The following is a 20,556-nucleotide window of genomic DNA, read 5'->3' as shown; positions in this document are numbered from 1 at the left end:
TTTATAACTTTTATTGCCCACCACAATTCCTTTAATTTCCTCGCTTTTCCTAATTGTATTTAATAAAATTTCGAGCGTGATGATAAATAAGATGGGGGACAGAGGGCACCCCTGTCTTGTCCCCCTTGTGATGTTAATTTTATTCGTGAATTTTCCATTAATAATTAATTTAGCATTTTGCGAAATGTAAATGGCCTTTATTGCCCTTTCTAATCTATCCCCCATTTTTACCTCTTCTAGCAATCTTAGCATGAAGTCCCAGGCCACCCTGTCAAAAGCCTTTTCCGCATCCACGGCCAGAATTGCGGCTTGTTTGTCTCTTCTATTTTCTAGAAGTTCTATAATATTAATAACATTTCTTATATTATCTTTGGCGAATCTGCCTTTCACAAAGCCCACCTGATCCTTTTGTATTATATCTTCTAAAATGGAGGATAATCTGTTCGCTAACAATTTTGCAAATATCTTGTAGTCGCTATTCAGAAGCGAGATTGGTCTAAAGTCGTTCGGGGTTGGAGTTTCTAGCTTTGATTTTGGAATTAAGATTATTTGCGCTTCTTCCCAAGAGTGTGGGATAGTACCTTTATCCAGTATTAAATTGAATAATTCTTTCAGAGGGGCCAACATTACTTCATCCAGGGACTTATATAATTCCGTAGGGAGGCCATCTGGCAAGCTGGTTACTGTTAAGACTTTTCCATGCATCACACATTATGGCATCCAACAGAATGCTTCTCCCCCAGACTCCCAGCTGCTCTCACCAAATTGGGATCTTTCCCATCTTGGATCATGGCAAGTTTAGAGCTCCAGTCTCCCCCTTCCCCCTCCTATGGCTGCTACAACAGTCCCTTACCTCTGCCAGCCTTTCTCACATTTTTATTGTTAACACGCAGATAGTCACACTTGCACCTTCGTTGTTTATTCATGGTTTGCATGTTTATATCTGCACACACACACACACACACACACACACACACCTGCATTAGCCCAAGGAACATCAGAGCAGGAGAAATTGTGATATCAGCAGGAAAGGAGATGACTGGCCATAGCAGAACATCCAGGGGAGAAACAGCATTCCTGCCAGTTTTCCAAAACCCCTAACCTCATCATCACAGCTCCCTAGATTATGTTGCTCCTCTCCCTCTATACAGCACTGCAGGTATAAGGAGGAGGAGGAGTTTGGATTTGATATCCCGCTTTATCACTACCCAAAGGATTCTCAAAGCGGCTAACAATCTCCTTTCCCCTCCTCCCCCACAACAGACACCCTGTGAGGTGGGTGGGGCTGAGAGACTTCAGAGAAGTGTGACTAGCCCAAGGTCACCCAGCAGCTAAATGTGGAGGAGCGGAAACGCGAACCCGGTTTCCCAGATTAGGAATCTACCACTCTTAACCACTACACCAGTAAGATTCAATCTGAATCAAATCCCTTATGAATATACAGTGGAAGTGAGGAACAGGTTTAAGGATTTAGATCTGGTGGACAGAGTGCCTGAAGAACTATGGATGGAGGCTCGTAACATTATACAGGAGGCAGCAACGAAAACCATCCCAAGGAAAAGGAACTGCAAGAAAGCAAAATGGCTGTCCAACGAGGCCTTACAAATAGCGGAGGAGAGGAGGCAAGCAAAATGCAAGGGAGATAGGGAAAGATACAGGAAACTGAATGCAGATTTCCAAAAAACAGCAAGAAGAGACAAGAAGGTCTTCTTAAATGAGCAATGCAAAAAAAAAAAAATAGAGGAAAACAATAGAATGGGGAAAACCAGAGATCAGTTCAAGAAAATTGGAGATATGAAAGGAACATTTCGTACAAAGATTACCACAATCAAGGACAAAAGTGGTAAGGACCTAACAGAAGCAGAAGACATCAAGAAGAGGTGGCAAGAATACACAGAGGAATTATACCAGAAAGATATGGAGGTCTCGTACACCCCAGGTAGTGTGGTTGCTGACCTTGAGCCAGACATCTTGGAGAGTGAAGTCAAATGGGCCTTAGAAAGCATTGCTAATAACAAGACCAGTGGAAGTGATGATATTCCAGCTGAACTATTTAAAATTTTAAAAGATGATGCTGTTAAGGTGCTACACCCAATATGCCAGCAAGTTTGGAAAACTCAGCAATGGCCAGAGGATTGGAGAAGATCTGTCTACATCCCAATTCCAAAGAAGGGCAGTGCCAAAGAATGCTCCAACTACCGCACAATTGCGCTCATTTCACACGCTAGCAAGGTTATGTTTAAATTCTACAAGGCAGGCTTAGGCAGTATGTGGACCGAGAACTCCCAGAAGTGCAAGCTGGATTTCGAAAGGGCAGAGGAACCAGAGACCAAATAGCAAACATGCGCTGGATTATGGAGAAAGCTAGAGTTCCAGAAAAACGTCTACTTCTGCTTCATTGACTATGCAAAAGCCTTTGACTGTGTCGACCACAGCAAACTATGGCAAGTTCTTAAAGAAATGGGAGTGCCTGATCACCTCATCTGTCTCCTGAGAAATCTCTATGTGGGACAAGAAACTACAGTTAGAACTGGATATGGAACAACTGATTGGTTCAAAATTGGGAAAGGAGTACGACAAGGTTGTATATTGTCCCCCTGCTTATTTAACTTATATGCAGAATTCATCATGCGAAAGGCTGGACTAGATGAATCCCAAGCCGGAATTAAGATTGCTGGAAGAAATATCAACAACCTCAGATATGCAGATGACACAACCTTGATGGCAGAAAGCGAGGAGGAATTAAAGAACCTTTTAATGAGGGTGAAAGAGGAGAGCGCAAAATATGGTCTGAAGCTCAACATCAAAAAAACCAAAATCATGGCCACTGGTCCCATCACCTCCTGGCAAATAGAAGGGGAAGAAATGGAGGCAGTGAGAGATTTTACTTTCTTGGGCTCCTTGATCACTGCAGATGGTGACAGCAGTCACGAAATTAAAAGACGCCTGCTTCTTGGGAGAAAAGCAATGACAAACCTAGACAGCATCTTAAAAAGCAGAGACATCACCTTGCCGACAAAGGTCCGTATAGTTAAAGCTATGGTTTTCCCAGTAGTGATGTATGGAAGTGAGAGCTGGACCATAAAGAAGGCTGATCGCCGAAGAATTGATGCTTTTGAATTATGGTGCTGGAGGAGACTCTTGAGAGTCCCATGGACTGCAAGAAGATCAAACCTATCCATTCTTAAGGAAATCGGCCCTGAGCGCTCCCTGGAAGGACAGATTGTGAAGCTGAGGCTCCAATACTTTGGCCACCTCATGAGAAGAGAAGAATCCTTGGAAAAGACCCTGATGTTGGGAAAGATTGAGGGCACTAGGAGAAGGGGACGACAGAGGACAAGATGGTTGGACAGTGTTCTCGAAGCTACGAACATGAGTTTGACCAAACTGCGGGAGGCAGTGCAAGACAGGAGTGCCTGGCGTGCTATGGTCCATGGGGTCACGAAGAGTCGGACACGACTAAACAACAACAACCACTACACCACACTGGCTCTCGTATAACTTCAAAAGGCTTCAAAATGTCATGTGCTGGCATTTTGTTGTTGTTGTTGTTTAGTCGTTTAGTGACCCCATGGACCAGAGCATGCCAGGCACTCCTGTATTCCACTGCCTCCCGCAGTTTGGTCAAACTCATACCAGTAGCTTCGAGAACACTGTCCAACCACCTCGTCCTCTGTCGTCCCCTTCTCCTTGTGCCCTCAATCTTTCCCAACATAAGGGTCTTTTCCAGGGAGTCTTCTCTTCTCACGAGGTGGCCAAAGTACTGGAGCCTCAGCTTCAGGATCTGTCCTTCTAGTGAACACTCAGGGCTGGATAGGTTTGTTCTTCTTGCAGTCCATGGGACTCTCAAGAGTCTCCTCCAGCACCATAAATCAAAAGCATCAATTCTTCGGTGATCAAGCTTTTTTATGGTCCAGCTCTCACTTCCATACATCGCTACTGGGAAAACCATACCTTTAACTATATGGACCTTTGTTGGCAAGGTGATGTCTCTGCTTTTTAAGAGGCTGTCTAGGTTTGTCATCACTTTTCTCCCAAGAAGCAGGCGTCTTTTAATTTCGTGACTGCTGTCACCATCTGCAGTGATCATGGAGCCCCAAAAAGTAAAATCTCTCACTGCCTCCATTTCTTCCCCTTCTATTTGCCAGAAGGTGATGGGACCAGTAGCCATGATCTTAGTTTTTTTGATGTTGAGCTTCAGACCATATTTTGCGCTCTCCTCTTTCACCCTCATTAAGAGGTTCTTTAATTCCTCCTCACTTTCTGCCATCAAGGTTGTGTCATCTGCATATCTGAGGTTGTTGATATTTCTTCCGACAATCTTAATTCCAGCTTGGGATTCATCCAGTCCAGCCTTTCACTTGATGAATTCTGCATATAAGTTAAATAAGCAGGGAGACAATATACAGCCTTGTCGTACTCCTTTCCCAATTTTGAACCAATCGGTTCTAACTGTACCTTCTTGTCCCAAATAGAGATTTCTCAGGAGACAGATGAGGTGATCAGGCATTCCCATTTCTTTAAGACCTGGCATTAGGCAAGCAGTATTTTGGCACCAGCGAGGTTTGGTCCAAGTAAGAACTGTGCAGGCATGCAGATGCTACATGCATATGGGGAAGAGCAATTCAGACGTAATGCCAGATGTGTTGGGGTCATTTACACAAGTAATGCTTTTGGCAGATACCACCAGGCTTCTCACACATTTAAATCAGCTTTCAGTGACCTGAATGCACAAAACTGACCCTGATGGATACACTGCTACACCTACTTGCATATGTGCTTAAGAACAATGAAGGCAATAGACTTAACCACACCTCATAAGGCATAAGGCCGTACTCCAAGCAAAACATATAGTTAGCATAATATACAACAAATTCTCTCTCTCTCTCTCTCTCTCTCTCTCTCTCTCTCTCTCTCTCTCTCTCTCTCACACACACACACACACACACACACAATATTAGATTCCTCATATGCATTTATTTTCACCATAGGTGGCTTTATTGTTCTTCTGAACTATATTGAGGCACAAACATTATTACTGTGCATGTTTTCTGCATCCTAAAATAAAACACAAACCTTGATTTTAATTATGGGGAAATGATTAAGCCCCAAGGAAGTACATCTACATTTCTGTCTGCCTTGTTCCTATTTGTAACCCCAGCTACCAGTAATTACTTCCCTTGTCAGAAAAAAATATTCTCTGAAGTCCTAAGACACAGGAGAAACACTTCAGTTCCTTTTATTTTGTATGAAACAGGTTGGATGAAGTTAGGTGCATTTGTGGCTTATTGACTGACAAAACCAAAAAGGCACTCACTAATAGTTCCTCGTCATCCTGGATAATTTATGGGTTAATTGCAGCAAATTAGCTCCTCCTCAAGGTTGACCAGAGATATTTTGCCACCTGGAGAAAAGGTTAAGATGATGCCCCCTTATGCATTCCTCATAAGCCAGCTGGCAGCTTAATCTTATTTCAGCACCAGTAATGGGACAAAACCCTCTCCCTGTATGCCACCCCCCCTCTCTGTGGGGGAGCCCACAGAGCAGGTTTTGAGGGGTCAGGGTGCATCAGAAGAGGAGAGGGTAAGTTCTGATGAGCAGACAAAAACCTTTGTACTAGCAGAATTTAATTGAATACAGTCCAATACATAGCTGCCAAGTTATCCCCTTTTTTAAGGGATTTTCCCTTATGCTGAATAGGCTTCCTCGTGAGAAAAGGGAAAACTTGGCAGCTATGGTCCAATATGGTTTTCATTACATATTCTAAATCTCCACATTCACTTTGAAGTTATATTTATCCATCTGCATTACTGAATGATAAACAGCTGTATGAGTTTACTGACACCACTGACAAATACTTGAAGTGAGCTGAGGTTATATGAAAGCACTGTGCATCTTTGGAATTTCCCCAGAATTATGTAATGACGAGAACGGAAAATTTCCAAGTTTTCTATAAATCATGTTGCTCTGATCTCACCAAGGCAGAGGAATCTTCTAAACTGCATCTGTGAGGCTTTTGTTTAACTTTTCTAGCCTGTAAATTTCTGCACAGTAACTGACATGATGTGGACAAAGTATGTTTAGCAATCTCTCTCTCTCTCTCTCTCTCTCTCTCTCTCTATATATATATATATATATACGGTATATATATGTGCGCACTGAAGGTATAACTATTCTAAGAAAATTACTGCATAGAATGTGGTATTTGTTTGTTTGTTTACAATCAAAGAATTTGCAAAGGATGCACATTCACTTCAAACATCATTCATAACAACACTGGGTCTTAAAAAGAATTGTACTGCCCATGTAAACAAACCTCAGGGGTATCCAGGATTACAGATGTTAAGTAGCAACTAGGAATATCCCTGATTCTGTGAACAAGACAAAAAGCAGCAAATATATATATACAAAATTCGAGCGGAACAAACATTTGGGCCTGGTATTAGGAAAAGGAGGCAATGTATAATGTATGCCTAATAAAATATATGAAAACACAGCTGCAGAGCTGGAAACTATAAGTAGATGGGAGTCAAAAACCTTGACCTTCTCATTTGTTCACTATTGATCTTGAAGCATAAATTGATGAGTATGTTTGTGAGCCTCTGTGTTGAATACTGTAGGTGTTATTAGTAGTTAGGGAGCATCGCCAACCAGTGACATGCCATTAATAATATAAATGATGGAGTTTGGCTCTCTCAGAGCCAAGGAAAGCTGCATTTACAATAAAGAAAAACAAAACAAAACTCATTTGGTTGCATCTGCTTGGGTAATTGCATGGCTTCTTCAAGGCGCTTAAAGAAATACAAGGCAGACACAATTAAAGAACAAAAGGAAGCATTGTAGCGAATGTACTACTTTATTACAATTCACTTCTTTGGGCTATATATGAAATTAAATTCTATCACTGTGAGTCCCAGTGCAGAGAAATGAAGGCTGTTGTGTCTGAGAGTCTCAGTACCCAACACAGACGCTTTTGCATACTCATCTGCATGGCTTGAGAATTTAATCCAAATTTATGAACTGCCAATACTGGTTACAAACCACTGTGCCTTTTTCATAATACTGTTGTGAGTTTGGGGTGGGTGTAGGCTGTATGTCTGTGTCCCTTCTAATTCCTGGATCCAACAAGGATTCAATTGTTGGAATAGCCAGACAAGTTTCTTTATACAGTGGGACCCCACTTTATACAGTGGGAGCTCCTCGACATCTGACGTTTTCGACTTTCGAGTGGAAAAAGTGGCCACGTGCTTATGATTTTCTCGACATCCGAACGGGAAACCCGTTCGCGGCTAGATGTGGTTTCCTCGACTTAACGAATTTTTCCGTTTCCAATGCATTCCTATGGGAAACCACTTTTCCTATGGGAAACTAGACTTACGAAGTTTTCGACCTACGAGTGTGCATTTGGAACGGATTAAATTCATAAGTCGGGGTCCCACTGTAATGGCCCCTAAATATGGGTCATTAAGATAACAGACAACAAGTGGGTGGGGGCCCTTCCCTCACCTGGCTGTTAGTGTGAAGTACAAAGGCCAGAGTTGTGTGTGAGAGCTAGAAGCAGGCTGGGCAGATGAGAGACAGAGCCAGACCTTTAGAAGGCATCTCAAGGCAGCCCTGTTTAGGGAAGCTTTTAATGTTTGATGGATATCTGTATTTTGATATTTTGTTGGAAGCCGCCCAGAGTGGCTGGGGGAACCTGGCCAGATGGGCGGGGTATAAATAATAAATTATTATTATTATTATTATTATTATTATTATTATTATTATTATTATTATTTCTGCTGGAATCCAAGGCTGTGGCCATAGGAGAAGCAAGAACTTCTTGGGTCATTAAAGCTATGAGCCGTTTTACAGTGGGCTTAGGTTGTATATATTTGTAAATAAACGATATATCCTAAAGACACAACAGTCTCTGCTGTTCTTCATGCCGAGGAAACTGAATCCAGGTAAACACCTGGAATCTCACACCACTCGGAGACTGGGATGAGATGCAACAATATACTCCTTCTCAGAAGAGGTTTTCAATCCTCTGGACACTCCCACTAATAGATGTAGCAAATACAATTTCCTGCTTACCCCTGCAGCCCCTTACACTGGCTTACATACTGTCCTGGAAGGTATTCCAACTCTCTGGGGAATATTTCTGTGGGGTGAAATTAGCTGCAGAGAGGAGGGAGGTCCAGTGAAAACTACCTTTACATGAAAACATGCTGGAAGTGTCCTTCTCATGAGTAGAACCCCATTCATGGGATCCTTGAATCCAACCCATTACCACCATCAGCATCACTAACAGACCCAAGCCTTTTAGACCTATAGAGCACACTTCACCATGCAGGGCTAAAGCTAAACTCAGGTTACAATAAAACCTATGGCTTTCACCCTGTTGGTCAAAAAAGAGGTCACAGAAACTGAGACTGCTCCCCTTCCCATAGACTCAGAATGCTCTGGGGCAGTGAAGGCTGGTCCATTAGGATGAATGGGACACTCCCCGACCCACCTCAGCCTCCACCTGCTTGCCTTCTTACTTACACAAGGACAGTGGGAGCCTTTGGCTCTGGTTTCACCCCATTTTGGTCTCCTTGCCCTTCTACCCTACCAGTCCCAACGGGCACTGCCTACCACTGCTCTTAGGTATAACTAACATTTATGTATCCCAATCCTTCTGTTTATATCTCAAAGTACATTCACACACACACACACACACACACCCCAAGAATCCTGGGAATTGTAGCTTGTTGAGGGTTCTGGGCATTGTAGCTGTGTAACGGGTAAACTACAATGCCCAGGATTTTTTGGGGGGGCGGGGGGAGGAATGTGCTTTAAATGAGCTTTAAATATATCATGCACATGCAGCCTTAGAGCTCTCTCAGTGGATTGGTATTAAGGCTTTTGGGCTTTTGATGCACCTGATAAAGCAGAAGTACAGCAGCAAAGCACGTACAAATGCTCTCCCAGCATTTGTATGTCCGCAATGTACAGCCACTAGGAACTGAAACCTCAAAAAGGAGATGAAACAACACACATGTCTTCCTTTTTTATTGTCCCTGTTCTGGAACACCACCACCTTTTTTCCCTTTCAGCTGAATGCTTTGAGTAGAGACTTCTTTTACATTCACAGTGCTGAATATATGGCCTTGGCCAATTAACTATATTTCAGACATTACCTCTGCACCCCGGGACCTTCAAATCAGAAACGCTTATTTGAAAACAAGGAGCACTCTGGCACATAATGGAGACCAGCAAAACTAAAATGTAACACGCTGCATGCTTGGTATACATTACTGAATTCAACAAGCCTACACCTTGCCTGAAGCCTTTCATATTTGTTCAGGGACAACCTGACATAGGCACAATGGACATAGGAAGAAAAGTAGCTGTGTTATATTGGTGAGAATGCACTAACTTCAGATGAACAGACTAAAAAAACATGTTTTACATGTTTTAAATGTCCAGATTTCAAACAATGAGATGTTGTTGTTTTTTACAATACACATGTAAGACTCTTTGTGGAAGATGCTGTATACAGTTCATGTTAACATATAACCTATTGGCTAACAAATTTGCAGCTAGCACATAGCATACTTAGGTTTAAACTCTACATTTCAGCCTGCATGCAAAACTCATCAAGCAGTAACCTACTTGAAGTAGTCTCTCCCATCTCTGTTTGCCGTCATCTCCCATCCATAGGAAGATCCCTGGTTCAAGGTCCAGGTTCCTGAAGGGGGAGGCCAGCCTGAAGACTTGGTTCTGTGGCTAAAAACAAATGAAAATCATTAGTATTTCAAAATGAGCCTGATCCATTCAATCCAACAGTGACTTTTCTGTATTTCTGAGTGCAAGTGAATTCATGTTAAATCCTATTATATGTGTGGAATTGTGACATAAGCCAGTAGTAACTAACATAGCCATAACACACTTTAGGACCTAAATGTTTAGATGCACTTTGTTGAATAATCATAGGACTCATTGTTTTATTAAAATCTAGACTTAATTTGATTTTGGCAGACCAACTAGCTTTACACCTGCGACCTTAAAGAGAGGCTGTTTCAGGAAGACTCTTTTGGGAGGCTCATATAACCACCCTTGCATATTAACAGCGGGAACTGTGTGAAGGGGCCTTACATACATACCAATGCACATAAATAGGGTTCCTGCATGGAGGACCAGTGTGCACCTACAACCCTTTCACACAGCTGCCAAATGCATGGCTTGTGCACATGCCACCATAAGTGGCAGAGTAGCTGGTATGACCCCCAAGACCCACTCATGGGCACCTTCAACCATTGGGAAGGTTGTATGAACCTCTTCCATGTTGTGCACACATGATAAGAAATAGACCTAAACTGGGTTTGGGGAAATACATAATGTGAAGTAAGGACCACTCAGCTTCTTCCCCAGTAAATGTCGTACTGAGCGCCCTCATGCTCTCCAAGTATTAGTCACCTTTGACCATTTCCTGAAGAATAAAAAGGATGAATAATTCATGAATAGATTCATCATAGTACACGCTGTAGGAACATAATTCCACAAAAGAGCGTTTGCCCTTTAAAAAAGGTGCCACGGTTGCTGAAAATCTCAATGGGGGGGGGGGAGTTCTTGAGCTCAGGTCCCACTGCAGGCTTTCCATAGGCATCTGGTTGGCCACTGTGAGAACAGGATGCTGGACTAGATGGGCCATTTGCCACATCCAGAAGACTCTTCCTATGTCTTTATGGCATTGACCCATTTCTAAGGTGCTACTAAAATACATATGGCAAAAATCTTAACTGCAGTCATAGCTGCCAAGTTATCCCCTTTTTTCAGGGATTTTCCATTATGCTGAATAGGCTTCCTCGCGAGAAAAGGGAAAACTTGGCAGCTATGACTGCAGTGTCAATTTAATCTGGATGTGCTCAGTGCAGAAGAAAAGCAGAGAAAGACAAAAAATAACTGAGCCGAACTGGATACCCTCCTGATCTTTTTTTTTTAAAAAAAGGAAAAATCAACACAAATTATTTAAACACTAACATAATTTATCTTCACTCTTCACATCCGTAATTATTAGTTACTTTACAGGGATTTATTTTGCATTTCCCATTGGTGGATATAAACAGTAGCAGGATTATGTTATAATCTCCTTTGAAAGCAATCCTTCAAACGCCAAAGTGCACCACTAAGAGGCTGTAAAATGTGCACAACAACTCTCTGTGTTGTATGCCAGTGTTTACAATGCTGTTGTATACTTAGAACTAAAAGAAGCGACATTACTCATGTAGTACCCTAGAAGTCTCCATACACATAAATGGCATAGCTTCTAGGAGAGAGGCTATTGTTGGCTGTTATGCATGCAGAAAATTCCATGCTCAATCCCTGGCATTTCCAGGTAGGGCTGGGAGATACAGTGGTGCCTCGACTTATGAATTTAATCCGTTCCGAAGGCACCTTCGTAAGGCGAAAAATTCATAAGTCAAAAAACGCCATTGGAAACGCGATTTCCCATAGGAATGCATTGGAAACGGAAAAATTTGTAAATCGAAGCAACCCTATCTAAAAATTCGCAAGTCGAAAAATCCCTTTATAAAACCGCTGCGGTTTCCCCCCGGATGTTGAGACATTTGTAAGCGCGCGGCCATTACCCCCATTCGTAAGTGGAAAAATTCGGTTGTCGAGTTGTTCGTAAGTCGAGGTACCACTGTATCCCTGCATGAAACCCTGGACAGCGGCTGCCATTCTGTTTTGACAATACTGAGCTAAATGGGCCAACACAGACTGAGGTCAGTCAAAAGGAAGCATAGCTAAAACTACAGAATTCACCAGCACAAAGATGTAGCAATGGTCATCAACTTGGATGACTTGAAAAGAGAACTGAACAAATTCACGGAGGTCAAGGCGATCAATGGCTTCTAGGCACGATTGCTACATGATCAGAAGCAGTAACCTCTAAGGGCAGTTGCTGTGGTATGTGATTTCTGAACTGCTCTGAGATTTTACTGGCATATGCATGAGTTTAAATCAATAAAATCCTAGGTATGTTTACTCAGATGTTTCATTGTGACTGAGGAGTTGGACAGAGCAGCCCATGTCCCCCTTCTGCCAGGTGGGAAAGGGAGCTGGGTTGAACGAAGGCGTCCCTCCACCTAGCTCTTCCACTTAAACCAGTTTCCAACTGGCTGACAACAACGGACTGATGAAATTCTCACTCCATCAGTGTGGCAACTCCCCCTACTACCAGCAGTACACAGCAGAAGGTCCTGAAACAGGGCATTTCAAATTCTGCAAGGACTGAGTCCCCCTTCAATCTGTCGGATCCTTACTGTTTTACTGCCACTGCACAATGGCATCCAGAACAAAACAGCCTGATAGCTCTGTAAAAGCCACACTGGCAGGGAGGGGGGAAACTGTATCTTAAGCCTGTTTTAGTGCTGAAAGCTAAGAAGCTGACCTTTGTGACAAAGCAGTTTATGACACCATCTGATATAAAGAAGGACTCCAATCTTAGTACACACTGCTCAAAAAGGAGGAGTGAAAATTTAAGGCAAACAAAAATATGACAGCAGTAAAAGAAGACTCTCTCATCCAGTGAGGTGAGATGCAAAGAAATGGTTAAAGATATAAAACATTGAAAAATGGCATTGTTTCTGTGGAAAACAAGGAGAACTCACTCCTAAATCTGCTTTCATCACATGCTTTGATGTGTTATATTCTCTCCATGTAATCTTCAGGTTTGATCCGACCATTAATATTTACAATCGTATCAATTATGAAATAGATTCAAGCACTCAAAACTATGACAGTAGTAGTGATTGCCACTGAAAATGTTCTTGTATGAAGGAAGAAATAAAAGATATTCTGAAAACTATGCTGCAGATGAACAAAAAATTACATTCCAAGTGCATTTAAATCAATACACCTTTAATATGCTTCCTTGTTCTTGTTTAGCGTCATCTGCTATAACTGCATTTCAGATAAAGATGGCTTTAATATGGACGTACAGATCACCTTATAAAGAAGGAATAACAAACAGCACGACAACATTTGCAATGTTCATTCCAGCATCATACACAGCATGGTACAAAGTGCTGTCTTTCACAGTTCCTCACATTTTAGCAGATTTTAGCAGCTTGCCCCCCAGAGTTTAGAGATCTTCCCTGAGGAACAAGGATTGATTTCTACTGAAAACATATATGCCAAAGCTGTAGGATAGCAGTTCTCAAACTTTTTGAGACCACTTGGAAATTGTTGAGTGGTTCAGTAGATCACTTAATAAACTTATTTTTGTTCTACAAATCAAAGTAGTATGCAACACATATTTTAATAACCAGTTTTGACTTTCTAATGTGATGGCTATGTTTGTTGTCAGTGTCGGCCCTAACATTAGGCGGAGCAAAGTGGCTACCTCAGGCAGCAAATTTGAGGGGTTGGGCAGAGCAACCCATGGTGGCGGCAGAGAATAATGGCAATATATTAGAGTTGTGTGTGCCGTGTGACCTGATGACACTCCCTAAGCTAGCCTGCTGCCCTCAAGTGATGGAAGATATGCCTTTTATGCTGTGAACCACCCTGATATCTTCAGAACTTGATTTCCCTGTATGAGTTTTGCAACGCATTTAAGTGAAACACTTATTTGATGTGTCTAGATCCAGCCTGGATTAGGAGGGGAGGACACCATTTTGTCCATGGGTAGGCAAACTAAGGCCTGGGGGTCGGATCTGGCCCAATCGCCTTCTAAATCCGACCCGCGGACAGTCCGGGAATCAGCGTGTTTTTACATGAGTAGAATGTGTGCTTTTATTTAAAATGCATCTCTGGGTTATTTGTGGGGCATAGGAATTCATTCATTTTCCCCCCTTCAAAATATAGTCCGCCCCCCCCCACAAGGTCTGAGGGAAAATGGACCGCCCCCCCCCCTGCTGAAAAAGTTTGCTGACCCCTGATCTTGTCCTTTGCCTTCGACAAAAAAACCATTTTGGGATTATGGGCTGGCTCTGCTTCTGATTCTGAGTAGATTCTTTTCTGAGTAAATAAATCAAAGAGCAGGACCAAATGAATATGTTTTTGACTGTTCTGCAACCTTTCAGCTGACCACCAGTGGTTCCTGGAGCACAAGTTTAGGACCTCTCTTTTACGGGGGGTGGGGGACACACAAAGTGCTTCCATGTTAGAAAGCTAGTCATCATGACAATCCTTAAGTCCATTCCTGGGGGGCAGTGTCACTCTACCAAGCAACATCCCTTACTTTGGAGTTTCAAATGTAAAGATTAGTTACTGCCTTCTCCCCCCCCAGCAGTTTTTCAACTCAAAATTATCTCCTCTAATGCTGCTTTTATTTAAGAAAATAAGTCATTTGACTCCTTTAATTAATGCACAGTTATCCCTTAATGGTCATTACTTTAGGGTCTTTGCTGAAGATATGAAAGCTTCCTAGCTAATATCTATTTCTATGGTGCTCATTGTTTATCACCACAGAAATGCAGGATCCTGTGCTTAAAGAGGTCACCACTACACATGCCTAATGATGCACAAGATGAAGATTTGTTTTTACACCTTTTCACAGTTACTGACAGCACTTGGGAATGGCAAATTGTTGTTTAGATAGTCAATGTTTAGAGACTGTCAGACTGAGTTGTGATTACATTGAATATACAGAGGATGTAAATATGCCTATGTTGACTTCAATTAAAATTAATTTTCCTTACTGAATTGTTATTAAGCAGGTTAGTTCATGGTTGTTGTTTTTAAAAAGAGATAGTCTTTGAACAAAAGCATTTCCCGCCTGTTCAAAACGTACCAAGCTATCTGCCCCACTTACTTTTCAAAACTATGGTCCTGCTAATAAAAAGAGAAAAGAAGATGATGATGACAGGAGGAGAAAAAAATTAAGATTCACTCTAATTATACAACACATACACACAGCTTTAACATCTTGCCATTGCTCCCTGCCAGCAGCCTCTTGAATTTGCTGCCTGAGGCAGCCACTTCACTCTGCCTAATGATAGGGCTGGCCCTGACATACTGAGTAATTCAAAGTCTGTCTGTCCCCAGATTGCTTTCCCATTTAGTGCTGAGTTATCCCGCTTTGCTGATAAAATTAGGGACTGATAAGAGCAATATCCTTATGAAAATGAGCAGGCTTCTTGTTTTTGAACTGCTCTGAAATGGGAACTTGAACATGCTCTAGAAGTGGGGGTTTCCCCCCCCTTACTTTCCTTGGGAGTTAAGAATTTCAGAAATAAAAAGTATTCTCCCTGATACTGATATACGAGAAAGATTTTCTAGCTATTTTCTTGGTAGCATATTGACTAGAAAACAGGAGTTGTTACATGACGGATATACATACTGTAGGAAAGCATTCATCTCATGAAGCTTAGGAAAGCCTATGACAAACTACAAATGTTTATCAGCTTGTACCTCTGTGACATAGGTTTCTTGGAAATCATAGGCTTTCTATATAAAAAAAAACGTACTAAGAGTTTAAAAAAACAACTCTCGTTTTTTAAAGCCCCTCGTCATAAACACAAGTCTCAAGATTCATAATGGACTCAACACAGAGTCTGATAGACCCCCAGATCCCCTTACGCAACTACAGTTCTTAGGGTTCCCTAGCTAAAGGGAAATACTGATAATCTGTAAGTCTGTAATATCATTAACCCCTCAGGTGCCAAAGCACTTTTTATTCAGAAGTTCTTGTAAGGAAAGGAATTATTCTTTATAGAGCTCGGAAATTCAAATGCTTTTAAAAAACAAACAAAAATGCTGTTTAAAATCATACTTCACCTCTGAGGCAGTCTTTTGACACCCTTATTTTCTGTTTAGCTGAGAATGTAGAAGAAAATATTGTAGGGGGGTGGTGGAGGAGGGCTAAAATCAGGATGTGATAAATGGGTACTGCAGAAACTGCCCTATTTTCAAGCTGAAGGGAAAAGCTTTGAATGATGCACCATAAGGAGTATTAATCTTAAACAGCTCATTCTCTTTTCCCTTTGACAAATGGTAAAGTTAGTAGGCTCTTTTCACCTCTGCAAGAATAACTACAAGCTAAAATATTCCTTCAGGCACCCACACAGGTCATTTTCACTTTTTCCTATAGCGGAATGATTTACTGTACATTTGCTTTGTTATTGTTTCCAGCACTGTAAGAACGTAGGGAGGAATGTGAGGGAAGAAATGGAAGCTCTCAGACCAACTAAATGCATAAGGCGCCTGGAGCTCCTGTAAATCTGCACAAGGTGGAGAATGCATAAGGCAAGTCAGGTTGAGAAGAAAAAAGACAAAACCATTTTTTAAAAAACTTTTTTAAAAAATGACCTTGTAATAAATTCTGAGGGGGCAGGGGAATGAAACAAAATGTGGAGGGCTTCAGAATTGGCTGCTATCTCAGGCTCTCCTGTGGTGATTTTGATTTAAACAAAATAATTGTGCTTATTAAATGAGTCACTACTGTGGAGCTATGAGCTTTTACTGATTGCCGCTGATGATCTGCTGAGAAGCTACGTTGTTTATTTATTTGTTAATTTACTGAGCTGGGCATAACTGAAGCTCCTAGAAGGCATTCTATAAATGCTAAGCGTTATTTTGTATTTAGAACTTGTGCAGAACCTCTGGAGTGTTCAGAGTGATTTTGGGTACATTATCTCAGTTGTTCTCTTACCACCTCCCTGCAAGGTAGGCCTGCTTTATTATTCCCGTACCACAAAAGGTTAGCCTTCCCCAACCTTGTGTTTCAAGAGGTTGTTGAACCACACATTCTATCTCAGCCAGGGTGGCTGAGGATTAAAAGAACTGGAGTAAAACAACATGTGAGGAACGCTGCCATGATGACTATAGGGTGCTTTGTACTGAAAGATCTCTCAGCTCATAATTTTGGGCACACCACAAGGGTTTTTTAAAAATGCAATTTCCAGACATCATGTATCACCAGGGGAGGGGAAATGATTTAATCATAATCCATCAGTTTAAACCAATGAGCCTTCAACAGAGGCCAGATGTTCCTACCAGTGAACTATTTTGGGGGGGAGGGGGAGGAACCTGTGGCGCAATGGGTCAGTGTGTCAGACTGTTAACCAGAAGGTTGGTGGTTTGAGCCCACCCAGGAACAGCTGCGGGCAGGATTTCTGCATTGCTAGGGGTTGGGCTAGATAATCTTTGGGGTCCCTTCCAACTTTACAATTCTACGATTCTATGATTCTGTTTCACAGACCGACTCTTATTTCTACCATGGTCACTTGGAGCACAGTTCTTCAATCTTGGTTCCCCATATGCTGTTAAACTACAACTTCCACCATCCCAGACCAGTTTAGCCAAGGATCAGGGGTGATGGGAAATGTAGTCCAACAACATCTGGGGCCCCAGGGTTGATGAAAGCCAACTTAGTACATTTGTTCAGTCAGATATTAATGCAATGTTACTGTCAACAGCGCACAAAAAAACCCCACACCCTTACAAAAATATATATTAAAATCCATCATTGACCCCGAAATGTGCCAGTTCAAGAATTGCATCATACACAGAAGGTGGCTTTAAAAAAATCAAAAAGAGCTTGCAGGTGCATAACAATTTCACTTTTCATCATTCTCTGTAAACAAATGCCGCTATTACTTATCTGAACACATGTCAAATGGTTTGCAAGATGCATTTCACATTTTCCAGTGAGTGTTAATTTGTTTCTCTTATCCTCTACAATTATTGTCTTAATTGCATATGGCTATTCATAAAATGCGAATAAGTTTTAAGGATTCTGAACATTCTTTCATTTTTGAAGACTGTAGAAGGCTCCCCACCATGCCTGTCCCATTGACAGTCCTAGTCGCATTAAGCTTTATTGTGGTGCAGCTGAGAGTAAGGGGCCATGCAGAAACGCAATGCAATAAAGGTATGTTGAAACAGCCAAGAAATGAAAAACAGAGAACAAAGTTTCCCTCTGTCTTATCCTTAAGTGAATCTTTTTTTCTAGAAATATACTAAAAAGGGGATATGTTTGATGGCAAAATACCTGTATTTAAATGCAGGCTTGTCCCAATCATGGGTATATCAAGGGTCAAAATACAAAATGGGCACAAGATGAGTGTATGTGTCCTGAATTCCTTCCCCTTGTATCCTGGTCCGTCCGTCCCCCATCACCTATCCTCAAAGATATTCTTACTCCAGTAACCAGATGTGACCCTGGGCAAAGGGGAAAACTGGCCTGGAGTCAGTATGAAGGGGAGATTGCCATGGTAATAAGGAGGATTCAACACTGCTACCTGATCTCCTGTTTTGTACTTTATATCAGTACCCTCAGTCTTGAAACCTTCAGTTTAGATACTTGGCTGAAGGATATTTGCATTTGATGATATGATTGGCCCACAAAGAGCCCTTGGTGTTGTATTACATTAGTCCTTTCTGCAATTAAATTCCAATTTGCAAATATGGCATTCCACTACAATAAGAACCTTTTGGCTGTGCATATGAATAACCCTTGAACCCCCCCCCCAAAAAAAAAATCAAATGAAAAATGCTAAGTTATGTAAGAACTACCCATCTAGTCTTGTAGGTTGTGCCCATTCAGCTAGAATCAATACAAAGAGCCACAGTAAGTGCACACAGAAAGGAGAAAATAATTAACACGTGTACTCTTGAGCGCCATTCATGTCATAATGCCACATAACAGAAAATACAAACACACAGCAGATTCTGAACGCTGTATCAGAAATATGGCAAAAGCCTTGTGATTCACAGCAACACAAAAACAACCACCCAAAAGCTGGCAAGGGAGTAGCATTAAATACACAAAGCAATGGGGGCCTAATTATCAGAGAAATGTGTAAGGATTTAAACACGAAGGCCTTTTTCCCGGCGAGAAGTAAGGAGTAAATGTTCATGTATTCGAGAAACAATCAAAAACTTTCCACAAGAATGTATGAGAGTTCATGATTGGAGGGACTAAAAAGATACACAAACACATATTTATCAGTTATTAAGAGAAAGGTAAAGGGGCCCCTGACCGTTAGGTCCAGTCACAGACGACTCTGGAGTAGCAGCACTCATCTAGCTTTACTGGCCAAGGGAGCCGGCGTACAGTCATGTGGCCAGCATGACTAAGCCGCTTCTGGTGAACCAGAATGGCGCACGGAAACGGCATTTACCTTCCCACTGGAGCGGTACCTATTTATCTACTTGCACTTTGACGTGCTTTCAAACTGCTAGGTTGGCAGGAGCTGGGACTGAGCAACGGGAGCTCAGCCCGTCGCGGGGATTCGAACCGCCGACCTTCTGATCGGCAAGCCCTAGGCAGAGCAGTCCCTTAATCTCTACTGAAGGCACTATGGAGGGAGATAAATTGTTCAAGCTCCTTTCTCACTACTAAGAAAGCCAGTGGAACAGTTTGCTAAGGAAGTGAACATCTGTCAGGTAGCTACTGTGCAACTTGGGGGGAAAGCCTTAGGAAAGACACATGTATTGAGCTTGAAAATAGCCTGCTACTACTACCAAAAAAATCAAACTTGCAAGGTATTGAGATAACGCTCCATGGTACAATCATAATTTACAGTACTAAACAAAAGCCTTGTTATTTAATCTGAAAGCAGAGATTCTTATTGCAGATAGCAGTTATATACGGAAGAAGAGTTAGACAAATAAAGGCTTATTCATGGCAGAATAATACATGTCCCCTCATAACAATTTACCAAAAACCAAAAACCCCAATCCAGGCATTTCTTTCGATTACCTCTTCATTTTTGGTGTGATTTCCCTTTCCAGGGTTCTGTGAGACAAACATTTTCACAGTTCGGCTCATGCTGTGAGTTGTCTGTGCTCACCTTCAAAATCTTAGACTGTGGTGGCAGAAGGCAGCATTAATAATTCATTTCTATAAATAAATGAAAAATTAATAGCCGGTCTAGTATTCCAGGATAGCCACTTAAAGACCTGGAGCTACACCACAGGATCATCACAACCCCCAAAGTATACAAAGTGGTTTATTTGTGAAACAAGTAATGCTCACAGGATTTATGTCCAGCCAATGTTTCAGTATATACATTAGGAGTCTGATCCTATCAGTCCCTTGCATGCATCATTTAGCTATGAGCTGTTTCTCTCCTACAGGAAAAAGAAAAAGAAATCGATGAAGGCTTGCCAAGGGAAGTCAAGGTTGGTGGAAAAATATACCCAGGGGTGGAGCAGTGACACTGAATGGGGAGGGGTGCAGCGGGTGGTTCAAGCAGACCCTTTGAAGCTACTGAAAACTAGTTTAAAACAGGATTTACTTCTAAAAAGTATTGTAAATAGCCTGGGAAAATGTGTTTTGAATTTACTATTTTTAATCAAAACATAGTTATTTAGGAGAATGCAGTTTTAGGCTATGATCCAAGAAGGAACAGCAATTTTACAATAGACACATCCTTCCCCTTTTAAAGAGCTACCTTTGCAAAAGCATCCCCCTAACTCATAGCTCACTTGGTTAGAGCGTGGTGCTGATAACGCCAAGGTTGCAGGTTCGATCCCAGTATGGGGCAGTTGCATATTCCTGCATTGCAGGGGGTTAGAAGGGACCCTGAGTATCATCTAGTCCAACTCTACAATTCTGTGATCATCGTTTAAAAT

At 41.8% G+C, this 20,556-nt stretch overlaps 1 protein-coding gene across 7 annotated transcripts in view; it reads right to left on the bottom strand.

Annotated features, from left to right (window-relative positions):
- The window catches only part of FRMPD4 (FERM and PDZ domain containing 4), a 295,689-nt gene that overhangs the window by 73,484 nt on the left and 201,649 nt on the right, over window positions 1-20,556 (bottom strand). For all 7 annotated transcript variants that reach the window (XM_088667723.1, XM_088667722.1, XM_088667726.1 and 4 more), the window contains one exon: window positions 9,640-9,753. In XM_088667723.1, the coding sequence (XP_088523849.1) occupies window positions 9,640-9,753 (114 nt within the window). The remainder of the gene's footprint in view (window positions 1-9,639; window positions 9,754-20,556) is intronic.

The sequence above is a fragment of the Zootoca vivipara genome, chromosome 4 (assembly GCF_965207765.1).
Source record: "Zootoca vivipara chromosome 4, rZooViv2.hap1.1, whole genome shotgun sequence".
NCBI classification, from domain to species: Eukaryota; Metazoa; Chordata; class Lepidosauria; order Squamata; family Lacertidae; genus Zootoca; species Zootoca vivipara.
The sequence above is the reverse complement of the archived record's forward strand: the minus strand, read 5'-3'. Positions and strand labels throughout refer to the sequence as shown.